The sequence below is a fragment of the Globicephala melas genome, chromosome X (assembly GCF_963455315.2).
Source record: "Globicephala melas chromosome X, mGloMel1.2, whole genome shotgun sequence".
In the NCBI taxonomy this organism is placed as follows: Eukaryota; Metazoa; Chordata; class Mammalia; order Artiodactyla; family Delphinidae; genus Globicephala; species Globicephala melas.
The window spans coordinates 112,488,193-112,505,087 of NC_083335.1; the positions used below are offsets into that span (position 1 = coordinate 112,488,193).

General features: G+C 43.9%; 1 protein-coding gene across 6 annotated transcripts in view; it reads right to left on the reverse strand.

Moving 5' to 3' along the window:
* REPS2 (RALBP1 associated Eps domain containing 2) overlaps positions 1–16,895 on the reverse strand; it is a 233,700-nt gene that overhangs the window by 87,757 nt on the left and 129,048 nt on the right. For all 6 annotated transcript variants that reach the window (XM_030848155.2, XM_030848153.2, XM_060292272.2 and 3 more), the window contains exons 12-13: positions 13,908–13,953; positions 10,687–10,823 (exon numbers count right to left, since the gene is read on the reverse strand). In XM_030848155.2, coding sequence (XP_030704015.1) covers positions 10,687–10,823; positions 13,908–13,953 — 183 coding nt within the window. The remainder of the gene's footprint in view (positions 1–10,686; positions 10,824–13,907; positions 13,954–16,895) is intronic.

Genomic DNA, 16,895 nt, shown 5'->3' on the forward strand with positions numbered 1-16,895 from the left:
GATAGACCCCTCCACAAACAAGACCAGGCCTGAAAGCAAGGATTCAGGTCTAGAAAATTGGAAGGCATTCCCTGGCCCTTCAAAGACAAATGACTGCAGTAGCAGCCAGTTGCCCAGGTCTGGAGATGAATCCCAGTCCTCGGCTGGCTGGTGAAGCAGGCTGAGGCCTGCAACCAACAGGAATAATAGCATTCTGCCTTCTACCCTCTCTTAAGAACTCAATCTGCAGCAGAGGCACCTGAACAGAGAGAGACGTGCCTAGTAAATATCTGGCCAAATAGACAAGTTGGGAGAGGCAAGTAGGGTACAGAGAAGAGAAATACTTGCCCCTTCTTGAGGCAGCAGAGCACAGGCTCCAGCATTGGACTGCATGAGTTTGAGCGTTAGCTCCACCATCAACTAGCTCCATGACCTGGGCCAAATTAACTTCTGTACCTCAGTTTCTGCATCTCTAAAGTAAGGATAAAACAGCATCTACCTCATTAGGATTGTTGTAAGGATAAGAGATGATGCATATAAAGTACTTTAAATGTGTCCTTTGTACAAAGTAAGCCTCGAATTCATATCAGCCGTTAACACTATGATACCTAGTACTTGGTGTTAATGGAGTAGAGAGCCCAGAAACAACTCTTGCAAACAGGGAAACTTCGCTTAGGACAGAGTGGACATTGCATACTGATGGGTAAAGAATATACTATTCAATAAATGGGACTAGATCAATTGGTTTCCCAAATGAGAGAAAAAGTAAAACTGGTTGCAAGCATTCAGTAATGATTCTTTCCATGCTTCCCAAACACTAAAAGGGATTTCCTCCCTGACTTGTGGAAAGATGCAGGATTAGATAAATAGTTTGAAGTCGAATAATGAGTATGTTCCCTACCTCATTATCTAAGTTAAGGATAAGATGTGTCCAGACAACAAATAGACAATTTCAACAAAGTTACAGGATAAAAGGTCAATATACAAAAAACAATTATATTTCTATACACTAGCAATGAAGATTGCAAAAATGAAATTAAGAAAACAATTTCCTTTAGAATAAAATCAAAATAAATAAAATATAGTCGTTCCTCAGTATCCCTGGGGGATTGGGTCCAGGACCCGCTGTGGATACAAAAATCCAAGGATGCTCAAGTCCCTTATATAAAATGATGTAATACTTGCATATAACCTATGCACATCCTCCCATATACTTCAAATCAGCTCTAGATTACGTATACTACCTAATACAAACGGTTGCTGGTGCACAACAAAGTCAAACTTTGTTGTTTGGAACTTTCTGGAATTTTTTTCCCTAATATTTTCAGTCCACAATTGGTTGAATCAGTGGATGCAGAAACTGAGGATACAGAGGGCTGACTGTAAGAATTTGAAGAAGTACAAATTTGTATGCCGAAAATTACAAAACATTGTTGAAATACTTAAACAAATGAAAATACATTCTTCCATTAAGACTGGAAGACTTAATATTGTTAAAATCAAAAACAGGGCTTCCCTGGTGGCACGGTGGTTGAGAGTCCACCTGCCGACGCAGGGGACACGGGTTTGTGCCCCGGTCCGGGAATATCCCACATGCCGCGGAGCGGCTGGGCCCGTGAGCCATGGCCGCTGAGCCTGCGTGTCCGCAGCCTGTGCTCCACAACAGGAGAGGCCACAACAGTGAGAGGCCCGCATACCGCAAAAAAAAAAAATCAAAAACACCATGTGTACACCATAAATATATACGATTTTTATTTGTCAATTAACCTCAATTAAGTTGGGGAAAAAATATTAATATAGCAATACTAATCAAACTAATCTACAGATTCAATACACTCCCTAACAAAATCCCAGCCGGCTTTTTTTTTTTTAATAAACAGAAATTAACGAGCTGATCCTAAATTTCATATGAAAATGCAAGGTACCCAGAATAACCAAAACAATCTTGAAAAAGAAGAATAAAGTGGGTAGTTATGCACTTTCCAATTTCAAAACTTATTACAATTCTGTAATAATCAAGACAGTACGGTACTGGCATAAGGATAGACATATAGATCGATGGAATAGAAATGAGAGTCCAGAAATAAACCTTTATTTTGATGGTCAATTGACTTTCAACATGGGTACCAGGAAAATTCAACGGGAATCAATCATTTTCTCAACAAATAGTACTGGGACAACTGAGTAGCCACATGCAAAAAAATGGATCTGGACCCCTATCTCATACCATATACAAAAATCAACTCAAATGGATCACACACCTAAATGTGAGAGCTAAAAATATAAAACTGTTAAAAGAAAAGGGGAGTAAATTTTTGTGACCTTGAGTTAGGCAATGGTATCTTCTTTTTTTGTTTAATTTATTTATTTTATTTATTATTTATTTTTGGTTGCATTGGGCCTTTGTTGCTGTGCGTGGGCTTTCTCTAGTTGCGACGGGTGGGGGCTACTCTTCGCTGCGGTGCACGGGCTTCTCATTGCCGTGGCTTCTCTTGTTGTGGAGCACAGGCTCTAGGTGTGCAGGTTTCAGTAGCTGTGGCACACGGGTTCAGTAGTTGTGGCTCACGGGCTCTAGAGCACAGGCTCAGTAGTCGTGGCACATGGGCCCAGCTGCTCCGCGGCATGTGGGATCCTCCCAGGTCAGGGCTCAAACCCGTGTCCCCTGCGTTGGCAGGTGGGTTCTTAACCACTGCACCACCAGGGAAGCCTTAGGCAATGGTTTCTTAGATATGACACCAAAAGCACAAATGACCAAAGAAAAAACAGATAAAGTGGATGTCATCAAAATGAAGAGCTTTTGCACTTCAAAGGACACCATCAAAAAGCGTGAAAGAACAACCCACAAAATGAGAGAAAATATTTGTAAATCATATATCTGAAAAGAGACTTGTATCCAGAATATATAATGAACCCTTACAACTCAACAAAAAAAGACAAATAACCCAATTTAAAAATAGGCAAAGATTCTGAATAGACATTTCTCCAAAGATGACATAAATGTAGCCAATAAGCACAGGAAAAGATGTTCAATATCATTAGTCATTAGAAAATGCAAATGAAAACCATGATAAGACATCACTTCAGACCTACTAGGATGGCTAAAATAAAAAGGACAGACGGTAACAAAGGTTTCAAGGATATGAAGAAATTGCAATCCTCATACACAGCTACTGAGATGGTAAACTGGTACAGCTGCTTTGGAAAACAGTTCAGTAGTTCCTCAAAATGTTCAACAAAGAGTTAACATATAACCCAGAAATTCCACTCCCGTATATGCCCAAGAAAAAGGAAAACATATACTTGTTTACACAAAAACTTGTACATGAATGTTCACAGCCATATTATTCATAATAGTTAAAAGGTAGAAACAACCGAAATGTCCATCAACTGACAAATGGATGAATAAAATGTGCCATATCCATAAAATGTAATATTATTTATTCATCCATAAAAGGAATGAAGTGCTGGTTCATTCTACAACATGGATAAACCTCGCGAACATGATGCTAAGTGAAAGAAGCCCATCACAAAAGACTATATATATATATTTGTCCAGAACAGACAAATTTATAGACACAGAAAGTAGGTTAGTGATTGCCCATGGCTCTGGGGAGAGGAGCGCGGTGTGGAGAATGATTGCTAACAGGTATGGGGTGTCTTTTGGGGGTGGTGAGAATGTTCTGAAATTGGACAATACTGGTGGCTGTACAACACTGTGAATACACTAAAAGCCACTGAACGGTACACTTTAAAAGGGTAAATTTTTTTTTAACATCTTTATTGGGGTATAATTGCTTTACAATGGTGTGTTAGTTTCTGCTTTATAACAAAGTGAATCAGTCATACATAAACATATGTTCCCATATGTCTTCCCTCTTGCGTCTCCCTCCCTCCCACCCTCCCTGTCCCACCCCTCCAGGCTGTCACAAAGCACCGAGCCAATATCCCTGTGCCATGCGGCTGCTTCCCACTAGCTATCTACCTTACTACGTTTGTTAGTGTGTATATGCCCATGACTCTCTCTCGCCCTGTCACCGCTCACCCTTCCCCCTCCCCATAACCTCAAGTCCGTTCTCTAGGAGGTCTGCGTCTTTATTCCTGCCTTACCCCTAGGTTCTTCATGACATTTTTTTCCCTTAAATTCCATATATATGTGTTAGCATACGGTATTTGTCTTTTTCTTTCTGACTTACTTCACTCTGTATGACAGACTCTAGGTCTATCCACCTCATTACAAATAGCTCAATTTCGTTTCTTTTTATGGCTGAGTAATATTCCATTGTATATATGTGCCACATCTTCTTTATCCATTCATCCGATGATGGGCACTTAGGTTGTTTCCATCTCCGGGCTATTGTAAATAGAGCTGCAATGAACATTTTGGTACATGACTCTTTTTGAATTTTGGTTTCTTCAAGGTATATGCCCAGTAGTGGGATTGCTGGGTCATATGGTAGTTCTATTTGTAGTTTTTTAAGGAACCTCCATACTGTTCTCCATAGTGGCTGAACCAATTCACATTCCCACCAGCAGTGCAAGAGTGTTCTAAAAGGGTGAATTTTATAGAACGTGGATTATATATACCTCAGTAAAGCTTTCATTTAAAAAAAGAACTGTCTAGACTGACAAACTGAACCCTTGGCTGGCTATGTACTGTGGACCCCAAAGTCTGGGCATGGGGCAGGAATCCCATAATTCCACTAGATTTCAAAATCCTACTAGATTTTAAAAGGGAACAAGTAGCTCTCACAGCAATGATACAATAAGGAAATCTATAAGGTCATAGCCATCTGTGTGGCCAAATTCATCCTTTAGAAAACTTGAAAGGCAAGTTTGGTCTTGAGACCATCTCTTACTCCCAAGGGGTTTACCTTTTCTAAAGTTACAGAAAGAGGGCTTCCCTGGTGGCGCAGTAGTTAAGAATCCGCCTGCAAATACAGGGGACACAGGTTTGAGCCCTGGTCCGGGAAGATCCCACATGCCTCGGAGCAACTAAGCCCATGCACCACAACTACTGAGCCTGCACTCTAGAGCCCGCGAGCCACAACTACTGAGCCCGTGCACCACCACTACTGAAACCCACGTGCCTAGAGCCTGTGCTCCACAACAAGAGAAGCCACCACAATGAGAAGCCCGCGCACCACAAGGAAGAGTAGCCCCCGCTCGCCGCAAGTAGAGAAAGCCTGTGTGCAGCAACAAAGACCCAAAGAAGCCCAATAAATAAATTAATTAATTAAAGTTGCAGAAAGAAATATTCATCTGTAGAAAACCCAGGACAGATTGTTCTCAGCTCATCACTCGATAAACACATCCCCACCACCACCAAATTAAGACAGAGCCCTTATCACAACCCTTTGCCCATCCATACATCTCACAATGGAGGCTATGGGAAGTCCTCCAAATCTATTCCTCAGTGCTGGAGGACCACTGAGGAGGAATCCGAAGAACATATCAGAGCCTTAAACAATGCTCTGTCATTTCAGCTCCATTCTAGGAGGTGGCAGCAGATCGGTTGTAAAAATACCCTGGATACAGATTGGTAGGCAGGTTTGAGACAGATAAACTCATCCGGGAAGGCCATCTGTGGTACTCTCAGATGCCATCTGGTCATTGCAGCTATAGAGTGAAAAGTATATTTTTTGTAGTCAGTAATATCTATACGTGAGGCAAAACTGAAGAGATACAAATGGATATTCAATGAAAAGTAAGTTTCTCTCTTACACCTGGGCCCCGGTCATCCTATTCTCTTCCCCAGAGGCAACCACTGTTACCACTTTTTCAAGTATCCTTCCGAAAAACTGTCTATACAATGAAAAACATACATATCACGCACCAATGCCTTTCTCACTCGTCTCAGACAGCTCTCCACTTAGTACACGTACCTTATTCTTTTTAACAGCTTCATAAGATTCCATGAGATGGATGTACCATAATTTCTTAACCATGGAGTGAACTTTTATTATCAGTGTGTCTAAAGCAGAGAGAGGACATTATCTACCCATGGGCAGATACTACCCATGGATGTGTTTTGTTTGGCCATCGTAATGGTTTTAACATGTGGCTCTCAGTGTCCTCGGCCATACGGGATGTGGTGGAAAGAGCTGTCCACCAAAATGCACTCTCCTTTCTTAACGTAAGCGGGGTGGCACTGGGAAGTGGTGGCCCTGCCAGGGACTTCCTTTCCCACTGCGCGGCAGCTAGCTCTATCCAAGGGACCAAGTTGCCCCTGTTAGATTTGTGCAGACATGATGAAGATTCTTGGTCTGAATCTCTAAAGGCATGGCTACGTCTCCCCCCCCCACTCCGTAATCTCTGCCCTTTCTGCCAGGCGGAGGCTCAGTGGCTGGACAGGGCTGTGTGTAGCACTGAGGCAGCTGACCGTCACTATGGAAACCTCGGGCTGCAAACCCATGGCTTTGGAGGAGGCAGGGCAGTGTCAAAAGTGGGAGGAGGGGAGTTCCCACCCCACACAGTGAAACAGAATAAACCCTTTTACGGGGGTGGGGGGAAGCCTTATGAAAACAACTGTTCCAGTGAGGAAAAAGAGGTTAGGATCTAAAAAGTATCGTCTTCACTGTCTGATTTTTCTCACAGGAATTTCAGTAATAAAACACGTTACGTGGCTGTAAGTCTAGAGCTATAAAATCTAAACCTCACTGAGCAAGTCCCAGGCTTGACTGCCTCTAGATTTTGTATGCTTGCATCATCACTGCCTTAGACCTTCTTGCACATTTTTTTCTCTCCAACAGAGCAGCTACAATGGGACTGTGAAAGGATGGCTCCACGGCCTGAATCAGCTATGACAAAGGTGAGCTCCCTTTTCCGCACGGCGATCCTATTACGTCAACTTCTCCCTATGAAAACACACGCTTTAGGTGTAATGCTAGCACCTACCTATCTCGAGCCCTGGGATAGTCTAGACTCCTGCAAATCACATGTTCACACCCTCTTTGCAGATATCAAGGTTAAAGCCAACTATCCCACACTGCCAGAGTTGGCCTGGTTCCTTTTTATAGGTTTACAATCTAAAACAATCCTTCATTATTCTTCCCCATATTATGTTACCTATCATAAATTTGAAGGCATTAATGCCACCCACTTCTGAGCTATTCCTTCCTTCCCAAGAGTCCTTTGAATGCTATCTGAATCCTATACCGAGTCTGTGGGCTCGCCCCCGCTTGGTCTCCTCAGGCTCTTATCCTATTTGCTTCTCCCTCTGTATAAACATCATCACCACTATATAACAACCATCTCACCTTTTCCTTCATTTCCCTCTTTCATTCTTGCTTCTTTGCATCTTCTCTCCATCCTACTTCTTCTCCACACTATCGCTCCACCTTAGGCTACTCTGACTCAGCAACTTAGCCTCATTCACTCTGTTTTTCACAATCCTGTGATTCTCATTTTTAAAAACATTAGCTTCACTTTATCTTTCCTTTTCAATTCAAGTTCATATCTTATTTCATCGCACATTATCTTTCCCTGTTTTCTTTACCCTTTCCTCGTTCTTCTATTGTTATAAACAGGATGGCCTAGGTAGAGTCTGTCTTAAGTGATAAAGTTGGCTAAAAGATGGGGTACTGGGGGCTGGAAGAACATGGACCGCATGAAGGAGCAGGTTAGCTTAGGCTCCCCAAGGCCACCTTCACATTCCCAAGGGCCTGAGATAAGACAGGTCCAGGCCCTCACAGGAAAAATGAAGAGGAGACAAGCGGTTTCTGTGGTTGGGCAAAGAGCAGGAGCGCCGGAAGCTAAGTGTGCCTCCACTCGGGCAATTCACCAAAGAAGAAATATTAATGTCTAGTAACAACACAGGAAAAGCTGTTCAGGCTCACTAGGAATCAAGGAAATGCAAACATTTGTCTATCAGATAGGTAACGATTAAAAAGATGAACATTACCCAGTGCTGATGAGGGTGTGAGGAAACACTCTCAGGTGACGTAACCAGTGGGATAAGTTCATAAGGTACAAGTTTTTGACAGCACAGTTTGGCAACCTGTATCTACACTTCAAAGGTATATGGCCTCTGACTCAGCATCTCCGACTTCAGCCCAAGAAAATAAGTAGACAAGGAAACAAAGATACAGATACGAAGTCATTAATAACCTCTACCTTGTTTATGACATGAGAGCAGAGAGAGGTTGGTGGCGGAGCCTGGGAAAGAGAGGTCCATGCCTCCGTGGGGGCGGGCGGAGAGGAGAGAAACAGAGAGGGAAGGGGAGGAGAGGGGAGCAGCATGTGAGCACGAGAGGACACTATGAGGTAGAGACAGGAGACCGAGATGGGGGGAGACGGGGACACAGAAAGCCCCACAGGGCGCAATCAACCACGTCACCCAGGCACGAAGAAATGACACAGCTCCATATTATGAAAGAGGGTTAATCAGGAAGCTCAGGATATAGGACAGCAAGCACAGTGTGACCCAGCTTAGCTAGAGTGACACATGAAGACAAGTGTGGCAGAGGGGTGACTACGTGGGCACCACGGTTCTCACTGACGGTGCTATGGTGACTGGTTTAGACTCTACCTCGTGCTTTCCTAGCTTGTCAGAGTTTTAATAAGTAATTTCTAGCAATATGCACTACACTAAAATTCTACATAGTTTAGACAGACCCTTGTACTTTCCTGTGAGAATTAACCCACAGGCAAACAAATTAAGTAGATGAAATGGTACCACCTGCTTTTCATAATGCAGACATGCTCTGTTTCTCATGTGATCAATTTAAACTGCTTGTTAAAATTTCATTTGTGTAAACCTGTACTGGAAAGACGATGGAATTAAGCTATGAATACAGATGTCACCCACCTAGCTATTCTTTGGCATTTATCAAATGAAAATACTTTTCCCTTGAAGTCCTATCAACATCGGAGACGTAAAGAGAAGCCGTCTGAATTCAGGCTCTCCTGAAAGCAGCCCCTACCGCTGGGACTTGGGAGCGGGCATTTGATTTCGGTGTGAGGCGAGCACGACAGGGCAGGAGGGCAGTGGACCCAGACAAGGTATGTTAATGAGGGGCTACTGCCACAGGTGGCCACAGCTCGGTACCTCTGCGAGCCATCCCGGGGACTGCGAGGAACGAGGCACAGAACTGTCCCACCGGGGGTCAGGAAGTCAGGGGCTTTCCTCAGACCCCCCTCTCCCCGTCGGTCTTCCGTGGGAGTGAGTGCCTAGGAGCCAAACATGGCACTACTTGAATGACATCTATTACCTCATCAACACCCTGTAATTCTCTTGAGGGTTGGTCCTGTTTTCGAAATTAGGAATCTGAGAGGCAGAAAAGATTAAGCCACTTGCTGAAAATCAGATAGTTAATAAGCAGCTGAGCTGAACTCCAAATTCAGTCTTCTCTCTCCCACTCTAGGGTGCCACGTGGTAAAGGCCACGGCCCATCCATTCTGCAGCATAGCTGGCGCTCCTCATGGGGAGAGAGACACAGCCTGAGGGGGGGGCATGTTTCCAGCCTCTCCTTGCAAGGAAAACGTACGGAGATGCTTGCCCAGATTGTTTTAACCTTCTTGTGTCCACAGAAAAACCTTCGAGGTCAACATCCACCAGCCACGTGAATTTTTTATAGCATCATCATCCATGGCTACTCCCACCCCAAATACCAGTTACTATGAAATTATGCCAGAATTTGGATCAAAGTATGGGGGAAAATTCAAGACAAATTTTTATCTGATGAACTCATGGCAGAGAATCAAATTTCATAGAGAGTTCCAGATTCTGGTATATTAAAAAACAATCTATAACTTTACTATGAGGAGAGTACTTTATTAGAACAAATAAAACATGCTGAGCTCTGCCGGGACACGGGGGTCACGCTCATGTGTGAGCCAAGGAGATTCTTTCCTTGCGTTAGTAAAAAAGATAATCATCTGCAAATCACTAGCATCTGAGGTTGGCTTGATTTAAAATGCACAGAGATACAGAAAAAGTTCCAGGAAATCATTGTATTTAGAGCTTGCTTGCATTAGTCAGTGGAAAGGCCCTTGCACCTCCCAAAATAACACTTGGGACAGCAGCTGTACGCTAGCACCTTCACTCATGTGAAGGCATGGCTCGCATCTGCGGTTCCGCAGGCTCCCGGGAGGACAGCTCCTCTTCACAAGGAGCCAGGGGAGCAGACAGGCCGCCCCACACTCCCCGCCTCCAGCCCAGCTGTACAGCAGCTGCCTTGAGCAAGTCCCATCCCCAGAAGCCCCAGAGCAGCCCAACTGAAGGAGCCCTTGACCCAGATGCCCACACTAAACACCTAACCATCAGTCAGATTTAGAAAGCAGAGCCCCCTTAAGCATTAAGCCTGGAGGACACAGGATCTTCACCAGAGGATAAAATGCAGAAAATTCCGGCCAGGCATTGACCACCGAGACCTTTCACAGAAGAACGGCATAAGCGTCTGAGGAAATCACAGATGGCAATCCTGGACACAAATCACCACGATGCAGAGAACAAGACCCTGGCCACACACTCAGTGCACTGTCTGGGGAGGAAGCATTTTCATCCTCTGGGTACAGAATTTCATAATTCCTGGTCCATAGCAAGTGTGGGCAAGGCTCCAGACACACGTGATATCTATGTGCCAGCCACGTGAAGGCCGTCTGGGCCAGGTCTGCTCGTTCTCTGGACCCACAGAGGCCTCTGTAGTGACACCCATCCAATGACTCCAACAGGAAAGGGAAGGGCTGGGGCGCAGAGGGGCACTTCACCTGGCACACTGGGCTGGAAGACTTTATTCAGATCCAAGGAGGAGGCTCTGGAATGGGTTTTCTGTGGCCGCGGTGGCGGGGTGGGAGGGTCCTCGCCCCTCTTCATGGCCTCTTCTATGGAGGTGCTAGAGTAGGATCTGCAGCAAAATAAGGGAAGGTCAGAAGGCAGACAGCAAAGCTTTACTCTCTGAAACTGGGCTGAAACAGAAAATACCCACAAAAGGCAAAGCGACTGCCAAGGCTTGCTGAGTTCCCGGAGGAGCCAGATACGGTGCTGCCCCCTGGATACCACACCAGCTGCAACAAGCGCCCAACCCCCAACCCTGAGTCACAACCTTTTTTAAACTCTTTGCTCTTATTACACCTTAGACCTGAACTTACCCCAGAGGGAACGCTTTCTGTAAATTCAAATCCATTTCGGTTGGAATTGTTAATAACACGTAAACCCTTCCACTTAGGTACTTCCATACTTTAATAGAAGGGCTTCATGGTATTAACTGACCGCAGAACCCTTCTCCTGTTTACATGCAAACGTGATAACAGGCACATATGGAACTGGGACAGATAAGCTGAGAGTAAGAATCAAATGTTCAACGGAATATGCCACAAATGAAATTCAGGAGAGGAAAACACACATCAGTCAGGTTGAGGGGCCTTGGTTGTCTTACCATGAGAAATACAGGTTTGGGGAAATTTTCAAAGCAAAAGCCTCCTCTTAACCTTCTCTCTCAATCTGTAACAAGGCAGGAGCTAACTAGGCAATTTCAGAGATTATAACTCCAATTCACGGCATTTAATGAAAAAGGAACTAAGTAAGTTGCTAAAGGTCACATAGCTAGAAGGTTACATAGGTTTCATTCAAATTCCAGTCTCAGTTTCTAAATTATATCTTTAAAATGTTCTGAGACTGCCTGCCTATGAGCCAGGGAAGAAAACTTGGGGCACAGCTAGACTATATATTAGAGCCCTACTTATTTTCTAAATTAATTCAACTCAGTACATTACTCTATCGGTTAGGAATAAGTTTGTGGATGAATTCCCAATATGATTTTCTAAGAAGCTCATGTGTACATCTTATGTCTGTTCTATTCAGCTTCTGAGCTAACTTCCTGTCAAAGAAGAAAATGACCTTTGATCAGAGATGTGTCCTACAGATAAATTAAACTCAGAAAAGTGTCTTGGTATTTAGCTATTACAGTGGCACTCAGGAAATTAGAATCTATCCATTACTATTAAGCAACTTCAGTTCTTAGTAAAGCTGGTTTTGACACAGCAAGTTCTTATTTTCCTGAATAACTTCCTCAAGGTTTCTTTGTGGTAGTCCAGAGGTTTTTTGTCATGCAAGGTTGCAATCTTTAATAAAGCCACCATAATGGCATGTGACATGCTCTGGGGTGGTCCCTGTAACACAACTGGCAGGACAGGCAAGACAAAGGCAGGCAGGAACTAGCAGGAAGGGTGCTCTGATCCTTTCAACCAGAATAAAAGGGAATCCATAGAAAAGGACAACAAAGTTTTCAAATGGAAACTCTTGATTAAAAAAGGAAATTAGAGACCCTGGCTAGAAAGAACTTTCTATGTCAGATACAGCTCTAGTGACATTTTTCACTCAAGAGAGAGAAAATAATGTGTACATGTATAAATCATGTGTGTGCGTGTGTATATATACACACATACATATAATTGAGCACACAATCTCATACTACATCTTATTCCATTTTACTTCCATATATAACCTGCGTATTTGTATTTTTATATGGAAAGTTAAATGAATATCCAATAAGTGATACAGTAAAACTATGACTGCAACCAATTAAAACATAAATGTGCAGGGAATCAACAAAATGATGAACGCAGCAGTGTTAGAAGGGTGATTTTCCTTTCCCTTACATTTCTACATGGCTTTATTATTCTAAAAAGGAGGATTAAAATAATTTAATTCTCACGGTCTCAGTAAGGACCCAGTTGGGTGTAGTGAAAACAAAAACATCCAAATTAGACCAAGAGACCAATCCCTAAAAGAATCGTATATAAAATTTAGCAGAGATATTAATAATAGAATATGTGACTGAGATTTTGTCATTTCACTCGCTTTGAGAGGAAGCCAGCAGAAGTAAAAACTGTGAGGTTCAATTTCTGCCATTCAGAGAAGGGTTTGCCTACTATGAAGGCAGATAAATATTACTATTCCTACATCCTAAAGCCAGCACGGACTAACTTGTAAAAGATCCATTCATCCTTCAAAAACAGGATGAGCAAATGTGGTGGCCATTGAGAGAAACAGGAACTATAACTTCTTTTCCTACCAAAACGAATTAGTGTACCTATTATTTTTAAAAATATGAACACAGATATCTGTACCTTCTACAAGGGGTAACTCTTTGACTTACAAGGAGACGAGAGCTCCTTAAATTGGCAATATTGCAAGCATACAAAATACGATCCGATTTAAATTCACTTTCTCAGGAATACATCTAGCAGCCAAAGGAGGAAAAAAGTCACTAAGAGCCAAAGCAAAACTTGGAAAACACACACGTAGCATCCTGTCTCCCACTGCAGTCTACTGGTAAAGAGCAGTCTCAACACCATTTCCCCTCTTTGAGGTTCTAGTATTTCTATGAGAGTCTGTATTTCTCTTCATTCCTCCCTTCTGATGTCTGATGTCAACCACAGCACTGCCTTACTGGCTCTCCCTCTTCTACTAACCTCTACTGACTTAAAAACTGTGAAGTTGAGAAGAGGCTCTAAGAGGATGAAACAGTCCACAAACACTGCTTACCTGAAGTTCCGAGCTGCACTGAAATTGCCGAAGCATTTTAGTTCCCTACTCTAGATTTTATCCCCCAGACTTCCTATTTTTTGGTGTGCACCTTGTCATGATAGGACATTTCAATGTTAGTTACCTTTTAACGGTATTTCCCGCTTTCCAAAGCTACTTTCCCCCTATTCGTTATCATCCTGCAGCAAGAGGGTCACATCACATTGCCCCTTCTTTGTGTTAGGTGGCCGGAGAGCAGCAGCCCCTCTCCCAGCACCAACAAACCCAGAAACTAAGCACCTCCCCAGCAGCACTGCGGGCTCCAGTCAGGCCCCTCATGACGAGTGAACTCACCCTCATCCTAAGCTTCAAATTGAAGGGAAAAGATTTTGGGTTGGGAGGTTTATTTCTAGTCAGGGGCATGGCACAAAGAGCATTCAAGTAGAAGTTAAACAAACACTACCTGGATCTTGGTCTTGCTTTGAGACTGTTGGAATCCTTAGGAGTGGCTGAAACAAAGATTAGTTGTTGTTTGCTTGGGTTTCATGTCTGCAGTTAAACAGGTTTTAAGCAGCACCTGGGCTAGTACAGAACACATCAACAGGTAAACATGAGGTACAGGTATCCGTGTGGAAAACTTGACCGCTTCCACATTTTTGTGATTCCATAATTTTATTTCTAAAGCTAAAGGCACAATTAAAAAGAAAGAAAAACCAACATATTTTTCCTCTCATCAGAGCATTAGCCATGAAGCCATTCTCAAATCGAAGTTGATTAATGAACCAATTCCGGCCTAAAAGACAACTCTCTCAAGAGGTTATCTATTTATACAATGATGGGTTCAGACTTGAGGGTTTCTTGGTCTATCATGATAGCCTAGTAATAATAGATTTTGAACCAGTCTCCCCTGAAGGCTAGGAAGAAATGTATTGGGCTACATATTTTAAGATTTTCTTAAAATACACCACCAGGACCACATGACCACAAGAAATCAAAGTCCCACAGTTAAGTCTAAATGATCTATGCAGCTTTTCCTGTAAGAAAATATTCTTGTGTCCCAAATCGTAGAGAGAATATTATGAAGTGAAATCATTAAAATATTTTGTCAACCATACAACTTTTCCTTCTCCAATTTAAATCATGAACTAGCTTGCTCACTACCAACACACATGGAGCCTACTTTCCCATCATAAGTTGTTGGGAGTAATGAGAAATACTTACAAAAACATTTTTTACGTCTTCAATCCTCTTTTTACGTCTTCAATCCTCTGTGGAAGACAACTTTAGAAACCACTAGCTGTGCTAAGGTTTTGCAAACGTTGCAAATTTTTCATCATAAAATGTCATAAACATTCAAAGAAAAAGTGCTACTAACTAGGAGCAAGGAGAATATAGTTTGTACACTGTTTGCACAAATTTTTCCGGAAAGAAAATGTCGCACTGCATGATGCCATCCTCTTTAACATTACTCCAAAGATAAAACCCCTCCTTGGTATGAAGCATGCTGGATTTCTGACGATCATTAAACTCCTTGGGTTGGATAAGCAGGGCAGAATGCGGAGCTGAGATGCTAACAAGGCCCAAAGCAAACTAGCAACACACGTCCCCTTAGCTTCAGTCAGCTATAGAAGACGTGCTTTTCTCCCAACTGAAGCGCTCTGGCTTCTTGGAGTGAGGACACGAGCACCTTTTAACTGCAAACCACTGAAAGGCTGCCGGAGCCCCGAGAAGCACGGGAGGCCCAAGCAGTGTGAGCCTGCCTTGGCCGGTCTCGTGCGCCCACACGAAGATGGACAACCACCTCCCCTGCTCCAGCCCCCTGGCGGCAAAAGATGGTGGCCCAAGAGAGCCTCTCCTCCAGCCCAGCAGGCTACCTGGGGCCACCTGGGGCTGCAAGGGCCACCCACCACGGGGCTGAGGGCCACCCTCCAAGCGGGCCGCCCACGGCTGGCTCCAGCCCGCTTCTCTCAGGCCCCACTGCTTCCCAGAAATATGTGGGCAGAAGTCTCAGCCATTTTAAAACACTGTTCCCCAAACCAGACCGCGGTAACCGTTACTTCCTTTGTCCAGTGCCACTATCTTTGCCTTTGTGCCGGGGAGGGGGGGGGGGGGAGGGATGGGTGTGGAAGGAGCGGGGAACCCTGCTGGTGAGAGATAGGCAGGCAGATGGCGTGATGGGTGTGACTGAGCCGTGGAGACCAGGCTAGGAGTCCTGAGGTCCAGGGGCTACTCCTGGCCACGACCCTCTCTAGCTGTGACCTCCGTGAACCTCAGTCTCCTCACCTACAGAATGAAGATAATAAAAATGAGGCCCCTTTCTCACTCAGAGAGATAAGAAAGTGAAGGCGCTTTAAAAACTTAAATGTATTCTAGAATTGCAACGTATTATTGCTGTAGGGTGTTCCTAATTTTTCAAGATTAGAAATCTGGTTTTGAAATTCAGTTCCTTCTAGGACAGCACGGGAGGTGCAGGTGGGTGCAGGGAATGGAAAGAGAGACCAAGGGGTGGCTGCCAGCAACTGGGCAGCTATGAGAATCACCAACAGCAGGCTGAAGACTACAGCGTGAGGGCGAGCAGGCCCGACGCCCTCGGCAGGACCTAGAGACACACAGAAAAAGATGGCCACGGTGCAGTATAGCCTTTTGAATTAGGCTAGAATGTGCCATTAGCTAAGAAATCCATCAGATTCCACTAATATGTACATGTTCAGTACTTAAAAGGGTAAAGGTCTATGAGAAAAAGATGTAACAAGGAATACCGCGTTCCCTGATGACAGAGTCCCATATCCCATCTGTAAGCCACCACATTTTCTTCACCACCATTACTATTATCATGGTTATCACCACCCACTGTGGAAGGAAGAGCAAAAGAGGGAAATGAGATCCCAGGCAGGGCTGGTAAGCTTCCATAGGTTCGAGATCAGAAAAAGCTGGAGAACACGATTTTAGTTAAGTCTTCCATCAGCCTCCAAGCCCCTGAAAGTCAGACTCAGCATTTGGAGCATGTGAATATCCACAAAAATGGCAAGGGCAGGTTGGGTCAGAATCCAGGCAGAAGCCCACGGGCGGATCACAGCTTCTCACTGAGCTGGGCAGAGGGAAGAAGAATGAGAACTTCCTAGAACACTCCAGGCATGTCATCTTTACAGGAAACAGAAACAGGATAGGAGGGCAAGCCTAAAGTTTAATTCTCCAGAAGGCGGCAACTCAACTGAGGTGAACTGCCCACATGGCACGGACAGCCTTCCAGAATTAGAAACCACCACCTTGAAACTCTTGTGTCTCCCTCTAGGAATCCAAACATTCCCCGGAAAAGAGGGTATTAAATACGTTTTCAGATGAGGGATTCCCTCATATCCACTCCAGAAAGGGCAGCAAAGGGAAGAACAAATCAGAAACCACATAGCATGCTCCCAGACAGAATGTGAAACAAATTCAGATATACTTCACG